Genomic DNA, 20,102 nt, shown 5'->3' with positions numbered 1-20,102 from the left:
ACCTACGTTCCATGCATCAATTCCACCCAGGGTACTCGATTACACATGCCCCTTGATATTGCAGCTGCCTTTCGGGACTACTATGCCTCTTTGTATTCTGTAAACTCTGGCCCTTCTCCTCTCCCTGAAGCGGAGTTCCGAGATCGCATTCGTTCTTATCTCTCCTCCTCTGGTCTCCTGTCGTTGTCTCTAGAGGAATTGACGGCCTTGGAATCTCCTATTGTTGAAGAGGAAATTTCTTTAGCTATCTCCAGTATGGCAACGGGTAAGGCCCCAGGCCCAGACGGCCTTACCTTGGTATACTATAAGAAACTTGGCCCTGAACTCCGCCCCAGACTGTTGAAAGTTTTCAATTCTCTCACCGATGGCTCGGCCCTTTGTCGTGACTCCCTGTGTGCTCACATAGCGGTTATCCCCAAACCCGGAAAGGACCCTCTTCTGTGCTCTAACTACCGCCCCATTTCGCTAATCAATGTTGACCTAAAAATTTTAGCCAAGATCCTTGCGACGCGTTTATCGCCCTTGTTAGGAAATATTGTTCACGCGGATCAAGCTGGATTTTTACCCGGCCGTGAGGCTCGAGATAATACTACCAAAGCTATCAACCTCATGTATGAGGCTAAACAATCGGGCTCTCCTCTCATGCTTCTTTCAACTGACGCTGAGAAAGCCTTCGACAGGGTCAACTGGCGGTTCATGGAAGAGACCCTGTTACATATTGGCCTTGGAAATCGCATGATGAGTTGGATCATGGCTCTATACTCTCTCCCTACAGCGATGGTTAGGGTGAACGGTTTATTGTCCCAGTCCTTCCCTATCCGAAATGGCACTAGGCAAGGATGCCCCCTCTCGCCTCTCATTTTCGTCCTGACTCTTGAACCCTTCCTCCGCCAGGTTCGAGCCGACCCGAACATCTCAGGCGCTGCTCATTCTTCCTGTTTATACAAAGTGGCGGCTTATGCAGACGACTTGCTATTTTTTCTTTCCTCCCCTCATGTTTCTCTTCCAGCTCTGATGTCTGCCTTTCAGGTTTACTCGACCCTTTCGAATTTTAAAATCAACTTTTCGAAATCAGAAGCCCTTAATGTGACCCTTTCCTCCTCGGCGGCCACCTCCTTGAGTCAATCTTTCCCTTTTCATTGGGCCCCCACTTCTCTCAAATATTTGGGGGTTTATCTTACTCCGGACCCGAAAGATCTCTTTCGTTGCAACTTCCCCCCACTTCTGGCGTCTATCAGGGCTGATTGTACTCGATGGTCCGCTGGAGCCTTTACTTGGTTCGGGAGATGCGCGATTTTTAAAATGAACATTCTCCCTCGTCTTCTCTACTTGATGCAGGCGCTTCCCATTCACATCCCTCTGTCTTTTCTTAGATCCCTCACTTCCGTCCAACTGAAGTTCATCTGGTCGGGCAGACCCGCCCGAGTGAGCAAGGCTTTTCTCTTTCGTCCCAAGAGTTGCGGTGGTTTATCGCTTCCGGACCTGAAGTCCTATTACTTGGCTACCCACCTGACTCGTGTCGTGGACTGGTGTAGGCATGCTGTTTCTAAACCTTGGGTCTACATCGAACAGGCATTCTCTCCGATCCCTTTGCAGGTTGCCCCATGGTTGGACTCCTCCTCATTGTCATCTCTCTTTTCTCACCCTACCCTTGGTCCCACGCTTCGGATTTGCTCCAGGGGCCTTGTTCGCTCCACTCTCCTCCCTAAGGATTCCGCTCTTTTCCCAGTGCTGGGCAATCCTGCCTTTCCACCTGGAATGTTTGACCGAGTTTTTCGTAATTGGCGCCGTCATGGGATTTTCCGTGCCTGTCACTTCCAGGACGCTGGGGGATGGACTACACTTCTGAATTCCCAGGCCCCTCCTGAGCTGCCCCCTTTGGACGCTTGGCGGGGGATGCAACTTCGTCACTTTTTACATTCTCTCCCTGCTCCTGCAGAGTTCCGCGTCGAACCTACCCCCTTGGAGAAGATTTTTGTTGGTGCTGGCCCCCTTCGCCACTCCCTCTCGCTCACTTACCGGATCCTGGTTGAACCTCCGGAGGACTTTGTTCCGCCGTTCTTGTTGAAATGGGAATCTGACTTATCCCTTTCCCTCTCTCAGGAACAGCGTAGGCGCATTTTTCGCCTTTCTCATACTGCTTCCATCAGCTCTCGCCACCAGGAGGCCAGCTACAAAATCTTGTCCCGATGGTATAGGGTTCCTACGAGACTCCATGCTATGTTTCCTCAGGTCTCCCCATTATGTTGGCGCTGTGGCGACGAGGAAGGCACGCTGCTACACATTTTTTGGTCCTGTCCTGCCCTTTCGTCCTTCTGGGAGGGGGTCAAGCGGATAACCCTCCAGCTTACTGAAACTTCTCACCATTTGGGCCCTGCCCTGTTCCTCCTTAATCATTGTGAGTCTTCTGTAAAGGTCTTTAAGCGTTCCCTACTTAGATTCCTGATCCTCGCTGCCCGGGCTTGTATCCCCCTTTTTTGGAAACGAGTGGATCCTCCTCCTCTCTCCCTCTGGATTTCGAAGGTCAACGAGATAATGCGCATGGAAAATCTCACGTCTTTCCTGCATGGCACGACTGAGGCGTACATCAAAACCTGGTTCTACTGGTTCAGGTTTCAACAGTCTGCAGAGTACCGGACGCTCCTGGGCTCTGACCCCTCCTCTGATTGATACTCTTGTTGTTCGTCTCAGGTATTTGACCAGTGGTTGCTCCCGAGCCCTTCCCAACTGGCTGTGGTATGGATGACCTGGCGAGCGCTCTCACTGGTTTCCTGACTGCTCACACTCACCCCTACCTACCCTTTCACCCCCCACATTTAGTCCTCTCCCCCACTCATCTGTCCCACTAACCCCTCCCTCCCCCCCCCCCTTTTTTTCCTTTTTTTTTTTTTTCTATGTTGCTTTCTTTGTCTTTAATTTTTTTTTTTTTTTTTATTTATTTTTTTTTATTTTTAATTTTATTCTTCTGATTGTATTTTGTGTTGCACTGTGTGCTTTTTCTGTTCGCAGGGCGGGTGTTCGCCTTGTAACTTGTAATTGTTTTTTCTTTTCTTATTGTTTAAAAAAATTTTCAATAAAAATTTGAGTTATAAAAAAAAAGACTGAGCCCCACAGTCACAGGATTCAAGAAGGCCCTGAAGCCTCACCTATTCAGGAAGGCCTACAACCTCCAATAACACTATCACCGCACCACCATCTGTACAGTCTCCCCCTCTCCTTCTGTCTCTATCCCTCTTCCCTCATAGATTGTAAGCCCTTGCGGGCAGGGCCTTCTACCCCACTGTGCCAGTCGGTCACTGTTAGTATTATAGTTGCTTTGTATATTTTGTGTGCCCTCAAATGTAAAGTACCATGAAATTAATATAATGTACAGACCCATTGTATTACTATAATAATGTAAAGTACCATGGAATTAATGGTGCTATATAAATATAATAATAATCTGTGATTGTCAAAGACCGATACATTGATATGAATAGCCTGAGCCGCAAATACGGACATGTATAGAATTTTCTCCATATTTTATAGCTCTTTTCTAAGGCTGTGTAAAAATGCCAGTGGCTAACCCACCGTGATCCTTGCCCAAGTGGCCAGGGCTTAAAGTCAAGCAGATACCAGCACCGATGTATTCTTACTAATTCCTAAATACCAGCATACCTGTCACTGATCCACTTACATAATACATCAGCACCTGTCCAAGGCTGGAGACTAATCCTTACTTCTTGGAAATTAGATTCAAGGCTCTTCACTTTGTGTGTATAGAAACAGACTTTTATCCATGAATCATAAGCACAATGCAATGAAGATATTTTAAGAGACACACATATCTACATATTTATTTTTATATAACATCAGGTTCATGAACTGAACTGCTGCAAAACTTCAAGAAAACAACACGAAACAGAACACATTGCTCAAGGATCTTAACAGACACTGCAGCTCCGTTAGACGTCTAGTATTATAAGAAGAGTTGCCCACATAAAAAAACCTTCACAAAATAATAGAAGAAACATGATGGGTTGCGATCAGCAACACTCCCAATGATATTTATAACCACCCTCCATTATCTTAAAGGGGTTGTCTAGGAATGTTTTATTTATGACCTGTCCTAAGTATAAATATCTGATCAGTGAGGTGCTGGAAGCCAACCCCAGAAGGGTGAGCTGTTCGGAGGTGGGTCCAGTCTGTGTACTATACAGTGCACATAGCAGAAGCAGATAGCTCCATACACTGTATAGAAGCGAGGCAATTATACTGCAGCCCTGCACCCATTGAAGTCCATGAGAGCGGAGCTGCAGTACCTCTGACCTAGAGATGAGTTACTCCACTTTCCAAGGCACCCCCTTGCAACAATTTTTGGGACTTTTTAAAAAAAAAAAAAAAAAAGTTGCCATTGATAAATCTAACGTACAGACACCTACACAGGCAAAAAGATGCAAATCTCTACTTTGAAATTTTTACTTTGGGTCTCCAAAGCTGAATAACAGAGGCATATTTGGAAACTGTAGAATTTCTTCTACAAGGTACTGGATTAGGTTTATAACTGACAGACTCCCTATAAAAATTCCTACACTCCTCTCCAAATCCTGTACAGACAATACTTAGGCCCCCTGGGACATGCAAGAAATGACTGCTCAGATAATTAAGGGGTGATGGGTCACCCCTGCGGCCAGTAATTGGTTGGAGTGGTGGTTTCCTTTGTGCCAAAGGGGACCAGAAAACAGTGACCAGCTGGGTACAGAGTCAGTGCGGAGTCTGTTTTACTAAATGCTGAGTGGACAATCGTGGCGAGCTTATGGGACCTGTTACATGTCACATGGGACCTGTTAGGGTATGTTCACACGGAGATTTTCGCAGGCGGAATCCAACTCAAAAATTGCTTTCCAACTCTCCTATTCGTTTCAAATAAAGACAGTTGCATCATGACCTATCTTCAGGCGGATTCTACCTTCCATACCTCACGGAAATGAACCGGAAGGGAAAAAAATACTAGCTTTTTTTTTTTTTTTTTGCAATAGATTTTGTTTTGGAGCATTGCCTGGAGGAAAATAAAATCAGCCCCACTCCTATTGAAATGAATGGTAGAGTTGGGAGGCAATTTTTGAGACAAATTTTGAGGTGCGTTCTACCTCAAAAATCCTCCTGCAAAAAACTCAGCGTGAACTTCCCTAAGATGTCCTGCAATCTATTTTAGCCAATACTTATATTCCATGTGAATTCTGGAGAATCTTTTCTTACAACTTTATGTTGTGCTTGGTTATTCTTCCTCACAATTTGGGAATAAATGGACGACTGGGTGTTACCATTCCAGTTGAAAAATAGGCGTCTCCCTACACGATGTGACACTGGTAGCAGAAACTGGATATTATTAGAGCGTGTGGGTAACTCCCAGTTGTCAATTTATTCATAAATTTCTAGCAGGAACAGAGCAACACATAAGTCATGAGAAAAGACACTCTTGAATTACTGTATTACATACTTGTGCAGCGAGCTTACGCTGGGTTCACACCTGCGCCTCGGTCTCCATTCTCAGGTTTCCGTCTTCTGCAGACAGATCAAATCAACAACTGTAGATATTAATACTGATTAGAAGAAACAAAATCTTCCTTACCATCAGGCCAAACACAACATCACCAGCTTTCTTAGTTTTAGACTTCTCAGGCATTTCAGATATGGACAGGAGGTAGCTGCATGGGGTGTCAGTCGTCACTGTCTCAACCTCCAAAGCATCATCAACTTTTATCAATGGGCTGACATTTATGACTAGCTAAGGAAAACATCATCACCCTCTGTGCCCCCTTCCCCATACTAATGCTTATTCTCCTCTGTATACAGTTATATATATACATAGTAGATGAGGCTGGATGAAGAGATCAGTCCATCAAGTCCAACCTATAACCCTACAATCCCCTACAGCGTTGATCTGGGGAAGGCAAGAAAAAACCCTGAGCCAACTACCTGATGCTAATCTTCTCCTTAATGGTTTCATATGTACTTTACAATGATTCTGCCTGGGCTGTAATGAAAGTCAGCTCTCCATGTACAGACTTTCTGGATAGCCAGGGGTGGGCTTGTGTTTATACACAGCAGCCAATCTGACAAGGAAGAGCAGCAGTCTGTGCCAATAAGAAGATAGGAGGTATGTCTTACACTAGGTTCATACTAGCATTGGCTGTCCATTATTCTGGTCTGTCAGAGCACCAGAACAATGGAGAAGGGAAGCCATTAAAACAGCAGTTACATATAGAGCCTGATGAACCCCATTGACTAATATGGGGTCTGTTGGAGGTCTTGTTTTTAAACTGAAAGTGATGGACGAAAAAGCAATGTGTGTGCAAGATTTTTTCATCTGCCAATTGGTCGAAAAGCGGACATTGTGATGTTTTCTCTACAGATGCAAATGTCAACATGACCTCAGACCTGTAGCCAAGCTCTAATCGCAGTTCTGTCCTAATGGAGTGGAGCCAAAATTCAGCCAAACAGAAAGACCTTAGGAAAACAAATAGCTCACCCCTGTAGACATTGGCACAAGCTGTATTATTTACAATGCAGCCTATGGAGAGGGAGGAGGGGGGAGAAGAAAGAGAGACAGAGATATGAGACTGTCTACAGCAGTGATTCTCAACCTTTCTAATGCCGTGACCCCGCAATACAGTTCCTCATGTTGTGGTGACCCAATTCAGTTTGGAATGTGCGTCCATAACGGCGTGCATTCCAGCTGAATAGCGCTGCTGCAGACAGTAGCGCAGCTTCTCAGTAGCTAAAGCCATTGGAAATATGTATTTTCTGATGGCTTTAGGCATACCTCCCAAATTTTGAAGATTAGAAAGAGGGACAAAACATGCGGCGTGCACAGCACTTTTATGTTGACTCCGCCCATTCTCATTCATTTTTCATGTGCTCCCACACAGTATAATCCTCCTACAGTCACCTGTACATTATATGTCCCCTCGCCATCTCTCCCCCAATTTCATATAACCCCTTCATCTGCCCCCAGTTTCATGTCCCCCCCTCCATCTCTTCCCCAGTTTCATGTCCCCCCACTTCTGCCCCCAGTGTCATGCTGTACCCCCCCTTCATCTGCCCACAGTTTCATGTCCACCCTTCTCTTCCCCCAGTTTCAAGTTCCCATCTGTTCCCCAGTTTCATGTTCCCCCATCTCTGCCCAGAGATTCATGTCCCTCCATCTTTGCCCCCAGTGTCATGCCGTCCCCCCCCCCCCTTCATCTGCCCAGTTTCATTTCCCTCCATCTCTGTCCCCAGTGTCATGCCGTCCCCCCCTTCACCTGCCCCTTCATTATGTTCCACCTTAATGTTTAAAACAAAAAAAAACACTTATACTCACCTTCCAATGCTCCCCCGCCGCTCGCTACGCAGTCTCGCTTACTCATATAATTGTAAGCGCAATGTGACGTCATCACATCGCGGCTACACATGCAGAAGCCGCAGCATTAAAGCAAGAGCTGGCTGTGTCAGTTCCTGCTTTAATCGCCTGTGTGCTCAACTCATCGGCGTCCTCTGGGCGCCGATAAGTTGAAATTGGGACATACCTCCCACCGACCGGGACGGTTGGGAGGTATGCTTTAGGCGACCCCTGTGTTTTGGTTGTTCGACCCCCGCCGGGGTCACGAACCACAGGTTGAGAACCACTGGTCTACAGCATTAAATGAGTCAGGAGACAGCTGGATAATAATTCCTGACAAGACATCTAGGTTGTGAAAAAAAACTGCCTCTCTTTAGTGCAGCTGTCTCTCTGCTTTGAGGAGCTCTCCTCTTCCTCCACATCCTCTCTCCATAGACATCTATTGTGCAGATTTTATTATAGTAGAAAAAAGCAAATAAGTGAAGAAACAGACACTTTTCCTTAGTGAAGTATATTACAATTTTTTTTCCCCTTCACTACGGATTTCTGAAAAAATACTTAAAAGTTTACTTAAACGTTAACCAACAATATAGAAGCCATATTTTTCACAAAGAAAAGTGTTCCCTTAAGCAGGGTTCACACTAGCGTAGGTGTCCGACAGCTAGTGTCCGCATCTAATGTCTGCGCAAGATTTTAGAATCGGACACTAGCTGTGTCCGTTTACAATTTCCATTATTTTAAATGGGATATTATGTAGCGTCCTTTACTGTCCGTGTGTGTCCTTAAGTGTCCGATTTTTCAAGCGGACAGCAAAATCCTACATGTAGGATGTATATATACAGTCCTATGAAAAAGTTTGGGGCCCCCTATTAATCTTAATCATTTTTAGTTCTAAATATTTTGGTGTTTGCAGCAGCCATTTCAGTTTGATATATCTAATAACTGATGGACACAAAAATATTTCAGGATTGAAATGAGGTTTATTGTACTAACAGAAAATGTGCAATATGCATTAAACCAAAATTTGACCGGTGCAAAAGTATGGGCACCTCAACAGAAAAGTGACATTAATATGTAGTAGATCCTCCTTTTGCAAAGATAACAGCCTCTAGGCTGTCGCATGGGTCGCATGGATTCCACTCAGTATCAGCAGATTCTTGAGAATAATGTTCAAGAATCAGTGACGAAGTTGAAGTTACGCCGGGGATGGATATTTCAGCAAGACAATGATCCAAAACACCGCTCCAAATCGACTCAGGCATTCATGCAGAGGAACAATTACAATGTTCTGGAATGGCCATCCCAGTCCCCAGACCTGAATATCATTGAACATCTGTGGGATGATTTTGAACAATCTTTGTTTTCAGATCATTTGAGAGCGGGCTGTCCATGCTCGGCGACCATCAAACTTAACTGAACCTGAATTGTTTTGTAGAGAGGAATGGTCCAAAATACCTTCATCCAGGATCCAGGAACTGATTAAAAGCTACAGGAAGCGACTAGAGGCTGTTATCTTTGCAAAAGGAGGATCTACTAAATATTAATGTCACTTTTCTGCTGAGGTGCCCATACTTTTGCACTGGTCAAATTTTGGTTTAATGCATATTGCACATTTTCTGTTAGTACAATAAATCTCATTTCAATCCTGAAATAGTACTGTGTCCATCAGTTATTAGATATATCAAACTGTAATGGCTGCTGCAAACACCAAAATATTTAGAACTAAAAATGATTAATAGGGGTGCCCAAACTTTTTCATAGGACTGTAGATTAATAGCAATTAACAAACCCCTTAAAGGGGTTATGAAGGACTACTACTCAGGAAGTCACATCATATTCATTAGTCACATGGCCATGTTGCAACTGAGCCCCATTCATTTTAATGGGACTAGCAGTGTGACCAATAGACAAGATGTCACAGCCTGAGAAGCAGAATTGGATCTCAATATTATATTATTATCAAGTAAAAGGATATCTTCTCCAATGAGTGTCGATTTTGTGTATAAGGCTGTGAGTTGCCGTGTAAATAAAGAATTTTTGTTTTCACCCGCTGCCTTCAGTGCTGCTGTTTCTGTCTGTTTTACGACTCCAACCTTGAAAAAAAAACAGAAATAAAAAATTAATAAATGTAAATTGTGAGATATTGACAGTAATGTTTTACTGCCATCTGGTGGAGGACTGTGGAATGACATACTAAAACTGAAAAACTAAACTGAAATGCTATATAAGGTGAGGTGCATATCTTAATTCAGAGTCATAAAGTCAGAAGTTTTATCTGAATTTTATGTAATAATAACTAATAAAGGAAACAAGATTCATAAATACAATACAATACAATACAATACAATAGAAGACATGAACTTACTTTGTAGCCTTTTGCAACAAGCCGTCGGACATGGACAAATAACCTGTGAGTGGGGATACTTGCTGTCATGAAGTTGTGGTCTAAGTGGCAAAAAATGTTCAGTTCACGGGCTGCGATCTGTAAAAGGACACAAAGCAGGGGCTCCCTTGTGACTATTTCAGAAAGAGGTCATGACAAACTGCTAAATATGATATATACAATAGTATAATTATAATCCATCAGCTAATGGATATATAATTACTTGCCATTTATATGACCCTGATTGAGGCCTTCATGCCAAATGGATAAATTACAAATGACCACTAGCCCTCACTGCGCCCCTACCTGCCCATCAAACATGGTAAAGAGCTTACAAGTATTACTTTTAAAGGGACCCTGTCAGGTGGTTTTTCCATCCTGAACTGGACTCAGTGAAGGCAGCAACAAGTAACATTCGTTCTTGTGTTGCCCCTCACTAAGATAGTTGTCGCTGGAAAGTAAAATTATAAGCTTTTAAAACTGCAAATTGGCACATGTAAATTTACCTCAACCTGTCACGGGGGACGGCTTCATCTAGTCATCGTACCAAATCACTACGTGACTGATGTATCCCTCAATGTCATACCCCAATCTAATACCGTACCTAACTGCCGGCCTCGCAGGCTATGATATAGTGCCAGGGATACATTAAAGGCATCCTATCATCGGATACCATTTTTTCCTCCCTAATACGTAGGAATAGCCTTAAGAAAGGCTATTCTTCTCCTACCTTTAGATGTCTTCTCCGCGCTGCCGTTCGGTGGAAATCCAGGTTTTCTTCAGTATGCAAATGAGTTCTCTCGCAGCACTGGAGACGTCCCCAGTGCTGCGAGAGAACGCTCTCAAGCGCCGCCTCCATCTTCTTCGGCAACGGCCTCTTCATGTGTCTTCTTCTGGCGCGCAGGGCGTCAAAATTCAAGACATGCGCGAGTCAACTCTGCCAGCGGGCCTCGAGCAGAGCTGACTTCACATGCGGGCGGCCATAGAACTACAGAAGCATACTGCGCATGCTCGTGTAAGCGGCCACAAAAAAATGGCCACCCGCGCTAATTTGCATACTGACAAAAAATGGGATTTCAAGTGAACAGCGGCACGGAGAAGACATCGACAGGTAGGAGAAGAATAGCCTTTTTTAAGGCTATTCCTACATGTTAGTGAGAAAAAAAAAAAAAAAGAGTTTGAATGATAGGATCCCTTTAAAGCTATTCCTACATGTTAGCCAGAAAAAAAGGGTATCCAATCATAGGATCCCTTTAATGTATCCATTACCAAAAAATATCTCACAGCCTTTAATCAGAAAGGTAATAGATCTAAAAAAAACCCCATAAACTTAGCATTTCTTAGAGTTTTTCCTAGGACTGTGGAGTCTGTAGGCCAAACCACCGACTCCAACAACTCTATTTTTCCACAGTCTGACCTCAGCTCCTTCAGCTATGGTCAGTCAGAAGCAATAAAGCAGCCATTATTGGTCCAGACTCCAATTTTAACTCCGCAGCCCTGTTTTGTTTCCAAAATCCTTGCAAGGAAAATCTGCAGGATGAATGAGTTATTCCAAGTTGCCCATTCGATTAAATAGTTACCCTGAGTCCTCCATAGTTGGACCTATAGTATACAGCAGCTCTGCACCCTTGGTAAAATAGAGGAGATCTAAGCAACAGACCTTTCCCTATAATTCCTATATACAGGCTCCAACTGGACACCAAGGCCTCTCAGAATTCTCCAGTGAGCCGCTGATCCTAGTAATGGGCGCCCTGTTTAGTCAGTGCAGCTCTGTGTCATGTCACCCTGTCCCAACTACCCTCTGTTTTCAGCTTGTGGGGCAAAGTGTATTGCTGCACATGTAAAAGTTACTAATACTGAAGAAAGGAGGTACAACTGTTCAGTAAGTGGTCATTCAGAAAACTGAGTTTCATCCATGAAACTTGTTCCAAGTGTGGGTTGTATTTACCAGCCTGAACTCTATTCCCCATAGGGATATAGTACAGGACAACATTTCCTGGGAGGTGGGTACGTCTAGCATTATAGATAAGTATTAGGCAAGGCGCCTGTCCCCTGTCAAAGTACTCAGATGGTAAATACGGCGCACGTACACACAGATGAAACTCAGTCTTGTGAATGACTAAACTATATGTTCTTTTTAACATATACAGTTTTCATCTGTTTAATGGTTTATATTTTCTTTATATAATAGAAGTGCACATATTACTCTTTGTGCTCTGATATCTTTGCCACTGACATCTACTGTAAAAGGGATCAAATGTTTCCTATAAAGTTTGCATTAAAAAAAGTTAAATGCAAGGGGCCTAACTATCAGCTAGTATAGAGTGCAGAGTCCTCACCAACACAATGCACTAAGTTTGTTGATCATCCTGACCAGGCTTTAGTGTTTCTTTTGCATGAGGCCATTGAAGTTATGCATCTATGTACGAGTGTGCTGTATAGACAGTAAGCTTTGCTCGGATACCATAACTACATAGAGAGCTCAGTTCTCTTAATATACACTCACCGGCCACTTTATTAGGTACACCTGTCCAACTGCTCGTTAACACTTAATTTCTAATCAGCCAATCACATGGCGGCAACTCCGTGCATTTAGGCATGTGGACATGGTCAAGACAATCTCCTGCAGTTCAAACCGAGCATCAGTATGGGGAAGAAAGGTGATTTGAGTGCCTTTGAACGTGGCATGGTTGTTGGTGCCAGAAGGGCTGGTCTGAGTATTTCAGAAACTGCTGATCTACTGGGATTTTCACGCACAACCATCTCTAGGGTTTACAGAGAATGGTCCGAAAAAGAAAAAACATCCAGTGAGCGGCAGTTCTGTGGGCGGAAATGCGTTGTTGATGCCAGAGGTCAGAGGAGAATGGCCAGACTGGTTCGAGCTGATAGAAAGGCAACAGTGACTCAAATAGCCATCCGTTACAACCAAGGTAGCCAGAAGAGCATCTCTGAACGCACAGTACGTCGAACTTTGAGGCAGATGGGCTACAGCAGCAGAAGACCACACCGGGTGCCACTGCTTTCAGCTAAGAACAGGAAACTGAGGCTACAATTTGCACAAGCTCATCGAAATTGGACAATTGAAGATTGGAAAAACGTTGCCTGGTCTGATGAGTCTCAATTTCTGCTGCGACATTCGGATGGTAGGGTCAGAATTTGGCGTCAACAACATGAAAGCATGGATCCATCCTGCCTTGTATCAACGGTTCAGGCTGGTGGTGGTGGTGTCATGGTGTGGGGAATATTTTCTTGGCACTCTTTGGGCCCCTTGGTACCAATTGAGCATCGTTGCAACGCCAAAGCCTACCTGAGTATTGTTGCTGACCATGTCCATCCCTTTATGACCACAATGTACCCAATATCTGATGGCTACTTTCAGCAGGATAATGCGCCATGTCATAAAGCTGGAATCATCTCAGACTGGTTTCTTGAACATGACAATGAGTTCACTGTACTCCAATGGCCTCCACAGTCACCAGATCTCAATCCAATAGAGCATCTTTGGGATGTGGTGGAACGGGAGATTCGCATCATGGATGTGCAGCCGACAAATCTGCGGCAACTGTGTGATGCCATCATGTCAATATGGACCAAAATCTCTGAGGAATGCTTCCAGCACCTTGTTGAATCTATGCCACGAAGAATTGAGGCAGTTCTGAAGGCAAAAGGGGGTCCAACCCGTTACTAGCATGGTGTACCTAATAAAGTGGCCGGTGAGTGTATGTAGGCAGTAAGCCTGGTCGTGTTAGGCTAAGTTCACACGGGGGGCGGTACGGCTGATTTTGTCACCGAGAGTGACTGCCACAACTGTCGCAGCTTCTGACAATCGCGGCTTCCCCCTCCGGAGCAGGCTCAAACGAATGGGCTGACTCTGGAGGTTGCTGCCACCAGGCGGACTCAGTGGCTCGGTGAGCCGCAGAAGCCGCCTGAGGAAAGGGCAAGCTGCTTATTTTTCCATCAGTGGCAGCATGTTGCTGATGGAAAAAAGTAGCCTGGTGGTCTACATAGACCACCATTGTGAGGGGGCGGATTATGACGTGGATTATGTGCCATAATCCACCCCCTTAGTGTCCGCATGAACAAGCCCTTATAGAATCTATACAATAAGCTTGGTTCTCTTACCATATCTATATAGTAAGTAGCTTGGCTTTTTTACCTGTACTGCATGTATGCAGTAAGCTCAGCTCTAATACTATATATATTTTATATACACCGTATTTTCCGGTCTATAGGGCGCACATAAAATCCTACGATTTCCTCAAAAATCGAAAGTGCGCCTTATAGTCCGGTGCGCCTTATATATGGATGGAAGCGGCGGCATCCATATATTGAAGTTAGAGATGAGCGAATGCTATTCGAATAGCACGCTCCCATTGCAATGTATGGAAGAGGCACACACTTTGCCGGCGGCCACCGCTTAACTCCTCGCGTGCCGAGCGCTTCCATTCATTTCAATGGAAGCGTGCCATTGAAATGAATAGAAGCGGCTGGCACGCGGGGGGTTAAGCGGCCGCCGGCAAAGTCTGCGTGCTGCCGCTTTCAATCACATATAAGGCGCACCAGACAGCGCTGCGCCTTATAGTCCGGTGCGCCTTATATATGAACCTAGACAGGACTATAAGGCGCTCATGGGTAATGCGCCTTATAGTCCGCAAAATACGGTATATATCATACTGCATGTGTGCAGCAGGCTTGGCTCTCTAAGGGTATGTTCACACAGAGTTTTTTTTACAGGCTGTAAAAATCTGCTTAAGGAATTAGGAAATTTGTTTTACTGCAAATTTTTTACATCATGCGGTATTTGTTGTGTTTTTCATTGCAGTTTTTGCCACTTTTTGTGCTCCAGCACACTACATGGACCTGAAATCTTCCTTTAAAAAAATGCTTGCGGTTTTTGATGCGTTTTTTGCAAAATACACATAAAAAAAATGCATCAAAAACTGGTGTTGCATTTTTTGTGTTTCTCACTGATTTCAATGGGTTTTTCAATACGAAACCTACCTGAAGATAGGTCATGTTGCTTTACATTTTTCACTAGCTGAAAAAAATCAGCTAGAAGTAAAAAAAACTGCTACTGACTCCCACTGAAATAAATCGGAGGTATTTTTTTTAAGGGCTAGTTACGGGGTTCTGTGTCAACACATTCTGTCGTGGCTGCCACGTTGGGATGCCGATGCAGTGCACTGGTTGGGAAATGACCGGCTACCATTGATTTCAATGGGAGGCGGCAGGATTTAGACGCAAATTCTGCGTCAAATTCCTGACCATTTTGGCTCGTGTGAACTAGCCCTAAGCGGATTCTGACTCAATATCAGCCTGCAAAAACTCTGAACATGTCCTAATGGCCATGGAATGAGCTGATAACAATACTAGGGCTGTATGACTATTTTGGCTATGTTAGTACATGTTTGGTGCGTGCATTCAGCTACTCTGAATGGGTCCATATACTCCTACACATCTGACAACTGCCAGAGGAGTGTCTTATCTGACAAACACTGGGCATGTTTTACTTTTTAGTGTGTAGTAAAGTGTAAACACACACAGTACTGCACAGTATACTTTTTTAACACATAGAGGATGTATACCATTCATTGGTATACAGTGGTGACCCTTAGATGTCTTGTGAACAGAACCTAAGCTATGAGTTATGAAGAGAGTTTACTGACCTCCGCATCCTCTCCGAAGAACCTGTACTTGTAGCCACATTCAACACACAAAATGGCATCCTTATGTTTCTCCTTAATTTCCATGTACTGCGTCTCAAGGGGTGTGTAAATACTTTTGGTTCTGCGGTTGGGGTTTTTTGCTTCTGAACAGTTTGCAGTTTTTTCTTGCTTTCTTGAAGAATCAAATGTAGTCGATGTCTTTAAGTAAACATTTTCTGCCTGCAAGATAACCACAAAAACTGAATACAAATATACATCAGTATAGTATAGTCAAAACATTGCAAAATCGTGATTCCCATCTTATATGCTCTAGGTAAATTTTATTTTTAGTACCTTTAGACTAAGTTCATTGAAGATGGAAAAAATGCACCAGTAGCAAAAATAGCTTTCAGCTGAAACTCCTGTATGGCTGGTCCGATTGTGCAAAGGGTGAAAACCTTGACCACACCTATAAGAATTGAAAATCTCTAACCCACTGCCATTCTGCAAAATCTTATCTCATATTGAAATGAAATTGGTCAAAATCTTAGCTCATACATGTAGGATTTAGCTGTCCGCTTGAAAAATTGGACATCTTTGTGAACGGACTTGAGGACAGACACAGACAGTAAAGAACGCACATGATGTTCCATTTAAATCAATGCAAAATGTAACAGACACAGCTAGTGTCTGATGCTAATGACCGCGCAAGATTTTGCGAGGACATTAGCATCGGACACTAGCTGTCGGACACCGATGCTAGTGTGAATTCTGTACCCGTAGAATCTTATTTCATGAGGCAAATGCAATGCAAGTGATAAAAAAAAAACATAATTACAAGGAAACAATGTTACTGACAGGTTTTTCATCTGTCATTTTTTTTTTTTTGCTAAAGCCATTGCAAGGGATGCTAAAGGGAACTAAACAGCGCATGGGACAAAGGGTGGTGGAGTGGACAGACAAATAATATACTGATATATTGTTTCTACCACTTATTTCCCAGCACTTTACTCTCACGACTTCTGTTCCCTACCTAGAGAGGAATAGATTAAGACTACTTTAGGATTTAGGATTATTTGTTTTTTTGCTATCAGTGTGTCTTTGTAGAATGGGAGGAAATCCACACAAACACGGGAGAGAACATACAAACTCCTTGCAGATATTGTTCCTGGCGGGATTCAAACCCAGGACTCTAGTGCTGCAGTGCTAACCACTGAGCCACCGTGTTGCCCCCGTTCTGATCACATATTGTGATCAATATGTGAGCCCACCTATCTATATGGCAACCTCATACAGATAGTGAGAGGCAAGTGACATACACCAGAAAAAGAGACAGCGGGGAGGGGATGTATCATGGGCCTTATGTCAGTTTTTTGGCATAAAAAAGGTGCAATATTTTGAATGGAATACACGCAGGAATAGATGCTTTGTGCCATATTCCCTTTAAGCAGCATATGCACAGGGGAGATGAAGACTGCAGTACCAGATGCCAGTCTTCATACATCTCCATCAGTCCGTTTCTGCCCCTCTACTGTCTTCTGTGACACAATGGGAATAACAAGGAGTTTCTCAATTGCCACATTTGAGTGGGGGTATCTGGCTCTTGCCTACATCTCTTTAGAGATTTCTTCAGTTCTGATAAATATGTGATGATATATCCATATAGCATGTAAACACAATAGAAAATAGAAGTCAGCAAGGGAAAATCAGACTTTTACCCCAAAATATAGCCTTATTTCACAATTATTAAGGCTGCATCTTTAATGCTAATAAGCTATAAACGGCTTAGCTAGTACACATACCATTTAATGATATTGTATCTCAGCATATAGTTTATAAAATATGAGCTTTTACAGACTACAAAAACATGATATAAATTTATTTGCCACCACAGGACTTACCCTTGGAATAGCGTACGTGTTTGCCTCTTCACCTTTGTTTTTAGATTTAGAGAACCTATCGTCACTAACAGAAGAAGCCGAGCTCTCCGGTACTTCACAATCGCTGTTCTGTTTTCCGGAAATGCTAGAGAACTCTTGTAGTTTGTGCAGGGTGCGAAAGGAGATTATTTGTTCTGATGAAAAACAGACATAAAATTTTGAGTTTGAAGTTGGCATCTGTTTGATATTATTATGATTGTTGTTTATTTACATAGCACTATTAATTCCATGGTGCTTTACATTTGGGGGTTACATACAATGCACAAAATATACAGGCAGATATAATACTAACAGTAACCGACTGGCACAGTGGGGTAGAGGGCCCTGCCCGCGAGGGCTTACAATCTATGAGGGAAGGGGGTAGAGACAGAAGAAGAGGGGCAGACTGTACAGATGGCAGTGCGGTGATAGTGTTATTGGAGGTTGTAGGCCTTCCTGAATAGGTGAGTCTTCAGGGCCTTCTTGAAGCCTGTGATTGTGGGGGTCAGTCTTATGTGTCTTGGTAAGGAGTATGGGGGATGCATGAGAGAAATCTTGGAGGCGGTTGTGTGAGGAGCGGATGAAAATAGAGCGGAGTAGGAGGTCTTTGGAAGACCTGAGATTACAAAACAGACATCAGAAACCCTAAAATTCTAGCTTACCTTTCTTTTTTAGAGGCATGCCATTATTTCCGTCACTTTCTTCGAGGCTTTTCCTCCTTTTTGCATTGGGTTCATCATCTTGGGTCATACAACAATCTGCCACCTAAGGACACAAGTCATATATTACTTGTAACTATTGCCTGAAAAGTGACAACACATAAAGATACAATGAAGTGTAGCCTCATGTTCAGACAAGATTTTACACACAGGAATTATTTATGTAAAGAGCAGGGAATGAACCAGTGCCAGTATTACAGCTTTGTAGGTACTCCATGTGCTGTTGTCTAGAAGAATACGCTAGTTTTCTGGTGTCAAGAGGTTGCACAGGTAAGGCTTCAAAGAGGGGATGCGATCTACTATGACCCGACAAACTTACATTGAAGTCAGAAACTGGCACACGCCTCTTAATAAATTAGGTACATTGGGGATCATAGGGGTTGGCCAGTTCACATGTATTGATGAACGATCACTCATCAATAAGAGATCACTGATGTAATTACAGCCCAGTCCCATTCACTTTTATGGGATGAGGGTGTAGTTTTAGTACACAACTTCTCTGCAACAGACAGCATGTGATGTGAACAGTAAGGAAGTCATGGTGCTCGCACAATCGCTGCAGTCCCTTCAAACTACCATTCTATGGGGGTCCCAGATCCCCAGTGATCTATTATGGATAACATAACCTGTGGATAGGTCATCAATAAATCCAAAGTGGATAATCCCTTTAAGACTGGCATATGACTACACATAAATCTATTGCAATCCTATTGCTGCTTCTCATGCTGATGTACTAAAACTTTAAGACAGTGGGGGAATTTATTAAGACGGGAGTTCTGTATGCCATTCATAGCCAAGTCCCCAGCTGACGCGAGAGGAGTCTGAATTATTAAGAGTTTACAGCAATCCTAACCATCAAGAACTGGTGTAGATATCAGGTATATAACTCATTCCAGCTTTCAGACAGCCTCACCTTGGTCTCTACCCAACTTTTGTTAAACAAGGACCATCTTTGGCACAAAAAAGGGTTGTGCTCCAAAGATACGCCAAATTTACACTCATTTATAGTATAAAACTGGCATAGATTGGTTAATATATTCCCCTCACTCTCTCATACCAGCCAATCCGAACAGGAAGGGGCACTTGTCTACCCACACCTACTCCCTGCCTCTCATCAGTGCAGAGAATATGAATATATGTATAATGTATCAGCAGATATAGGATATACCTGTACAGGCATTTATTGCACGTGATTATCCATATATGTATTGCAATATCATCTATCATGTATTCCTATGAGGTCACAGACATTGCCTGGGTACATAGGGTGTCATTTTTTGCAAAAATCCCAGCGCGGTTGCAGTTCTCAGATCTGAGATAATCTGATCAGGAAATCGCAAATCATAATATACTTATTACATGTGATTTTTTTGGGTGTGAGATCTTGCATACAACACATCACTATGGATCTCCAGATTTATGTGAGTATCATACAAGAACCAAAGGGAGGAGAAGTGTCAGTGCCCATTATTGCAGGGGTCAGGAACCTTTGCAAGGCCAGGGGATGGACTGTCATACACACAAGGATCTAACTCTTGTACTATACGTGTCCTATCACGCAGTGCTATAGATGTAATATGGTAGTACATTCCAGTGACACAGCGCCATGTATACGCCCCTTTCTGACCCTAGTGCACCCCAGCCCTCCGCGCCTCTGACCTGAGTACCACCGGCTGCCGATGACCGGTGAGGTCTGAAGAAGTGACTGATCACCGGCTGGGACAGGCCCGGAGCCGGGGAGCGGCCTGACTTCTGCTGCCGCCGCATTGTGCAGCTCACAAGTACAAGCTGCCAGCCGCGGCGCTGGAGGGAACCAAACCACACCCACTTCCCTAGTAAGCATCGCTGATTGGACGGAGCAGGCAGGGGGCGGTACTACAAAAGGTCCACGATGATCACTTTGTTTATTAAAAGTTCATTGGGCGGGGCTTAGCAACGTGGCGGGAAAACTAAACCCCTCACAGGTCGCACCCCTATCAGCCTGTGGATGGCGCTGTCACACTGCTGGGAATTGTAGTTCCAATAGGCTGCGCGGGAGCTAAATGTCCCCAGAGCTGCGTGTAAGCCACACAC

At 43.8% G+C, this 20,102-nt stretch overlaps 1 protein-coding gene across 1 annotated transcript in view; it reads right to left on the bottom strand.

Annotated features, from left to right (window-relative positions):
• MSH3 (mutS homolog 3) overlaps window positions 1-19,821 on the bottom strand; it is a 108,172-nt gene extending 88,351 nt beyond the window's left edge. The window contains exons 1-7 of the mRNA XM_075271397.1: window positions 19,689-19,821; window positions 17,973-18,075; window positions 17,293-17,465; window positions 15,413-15,631; window positions 9,729-9,845; window positions 9,339-9,456; window positions 5,612-5,757 (exon numbers count right to left, since the gene is read on the bottom strand). Coding sequence (XP_075127498.1) covers window positions 5,612-5,757; window positions 9,339-9,456; window positions 9,729-9,845; window positions 15,413-15,631; window positions 17,293-17,465; window positions 17,973-18,075; window positions 19,689-19,796 — 984 coding nt within the window. The 5' untranslated portion in view covers window positions 19,797-19,821. The remainder of the gene's footprint in view (window positions 1-5,611; window positions 5,758-9,338; window positions 9,457-9,728; window positions 9,846-15,412; window positions 15,632-17,292; window positions 17,466-17,972; window positions 18,076-19,688) is intronic.
• Window positions 19,822-20,102: the final 281 nt, after the last annotated feature.

Source organism: Leptodactylus fuscus, chromosome 1 (assembly GCF_031893055.1).
Source record: "Leptodactylus fuscus isolate aLepFus1 chromosome 1, aLepFus1.hap2, whole genome shotgun sequence".
Classification (NCBI taxonomy): domain Eukaryota; kingdom Metazoa; phylum Chordata; class Amphibia; order Anura; family Leptodactylidae; genus Leptodactylus; species Leptodactylus fuscus.
This window is presented reverse-complemented; position numbering and strand designations above follow the sequence as displayed.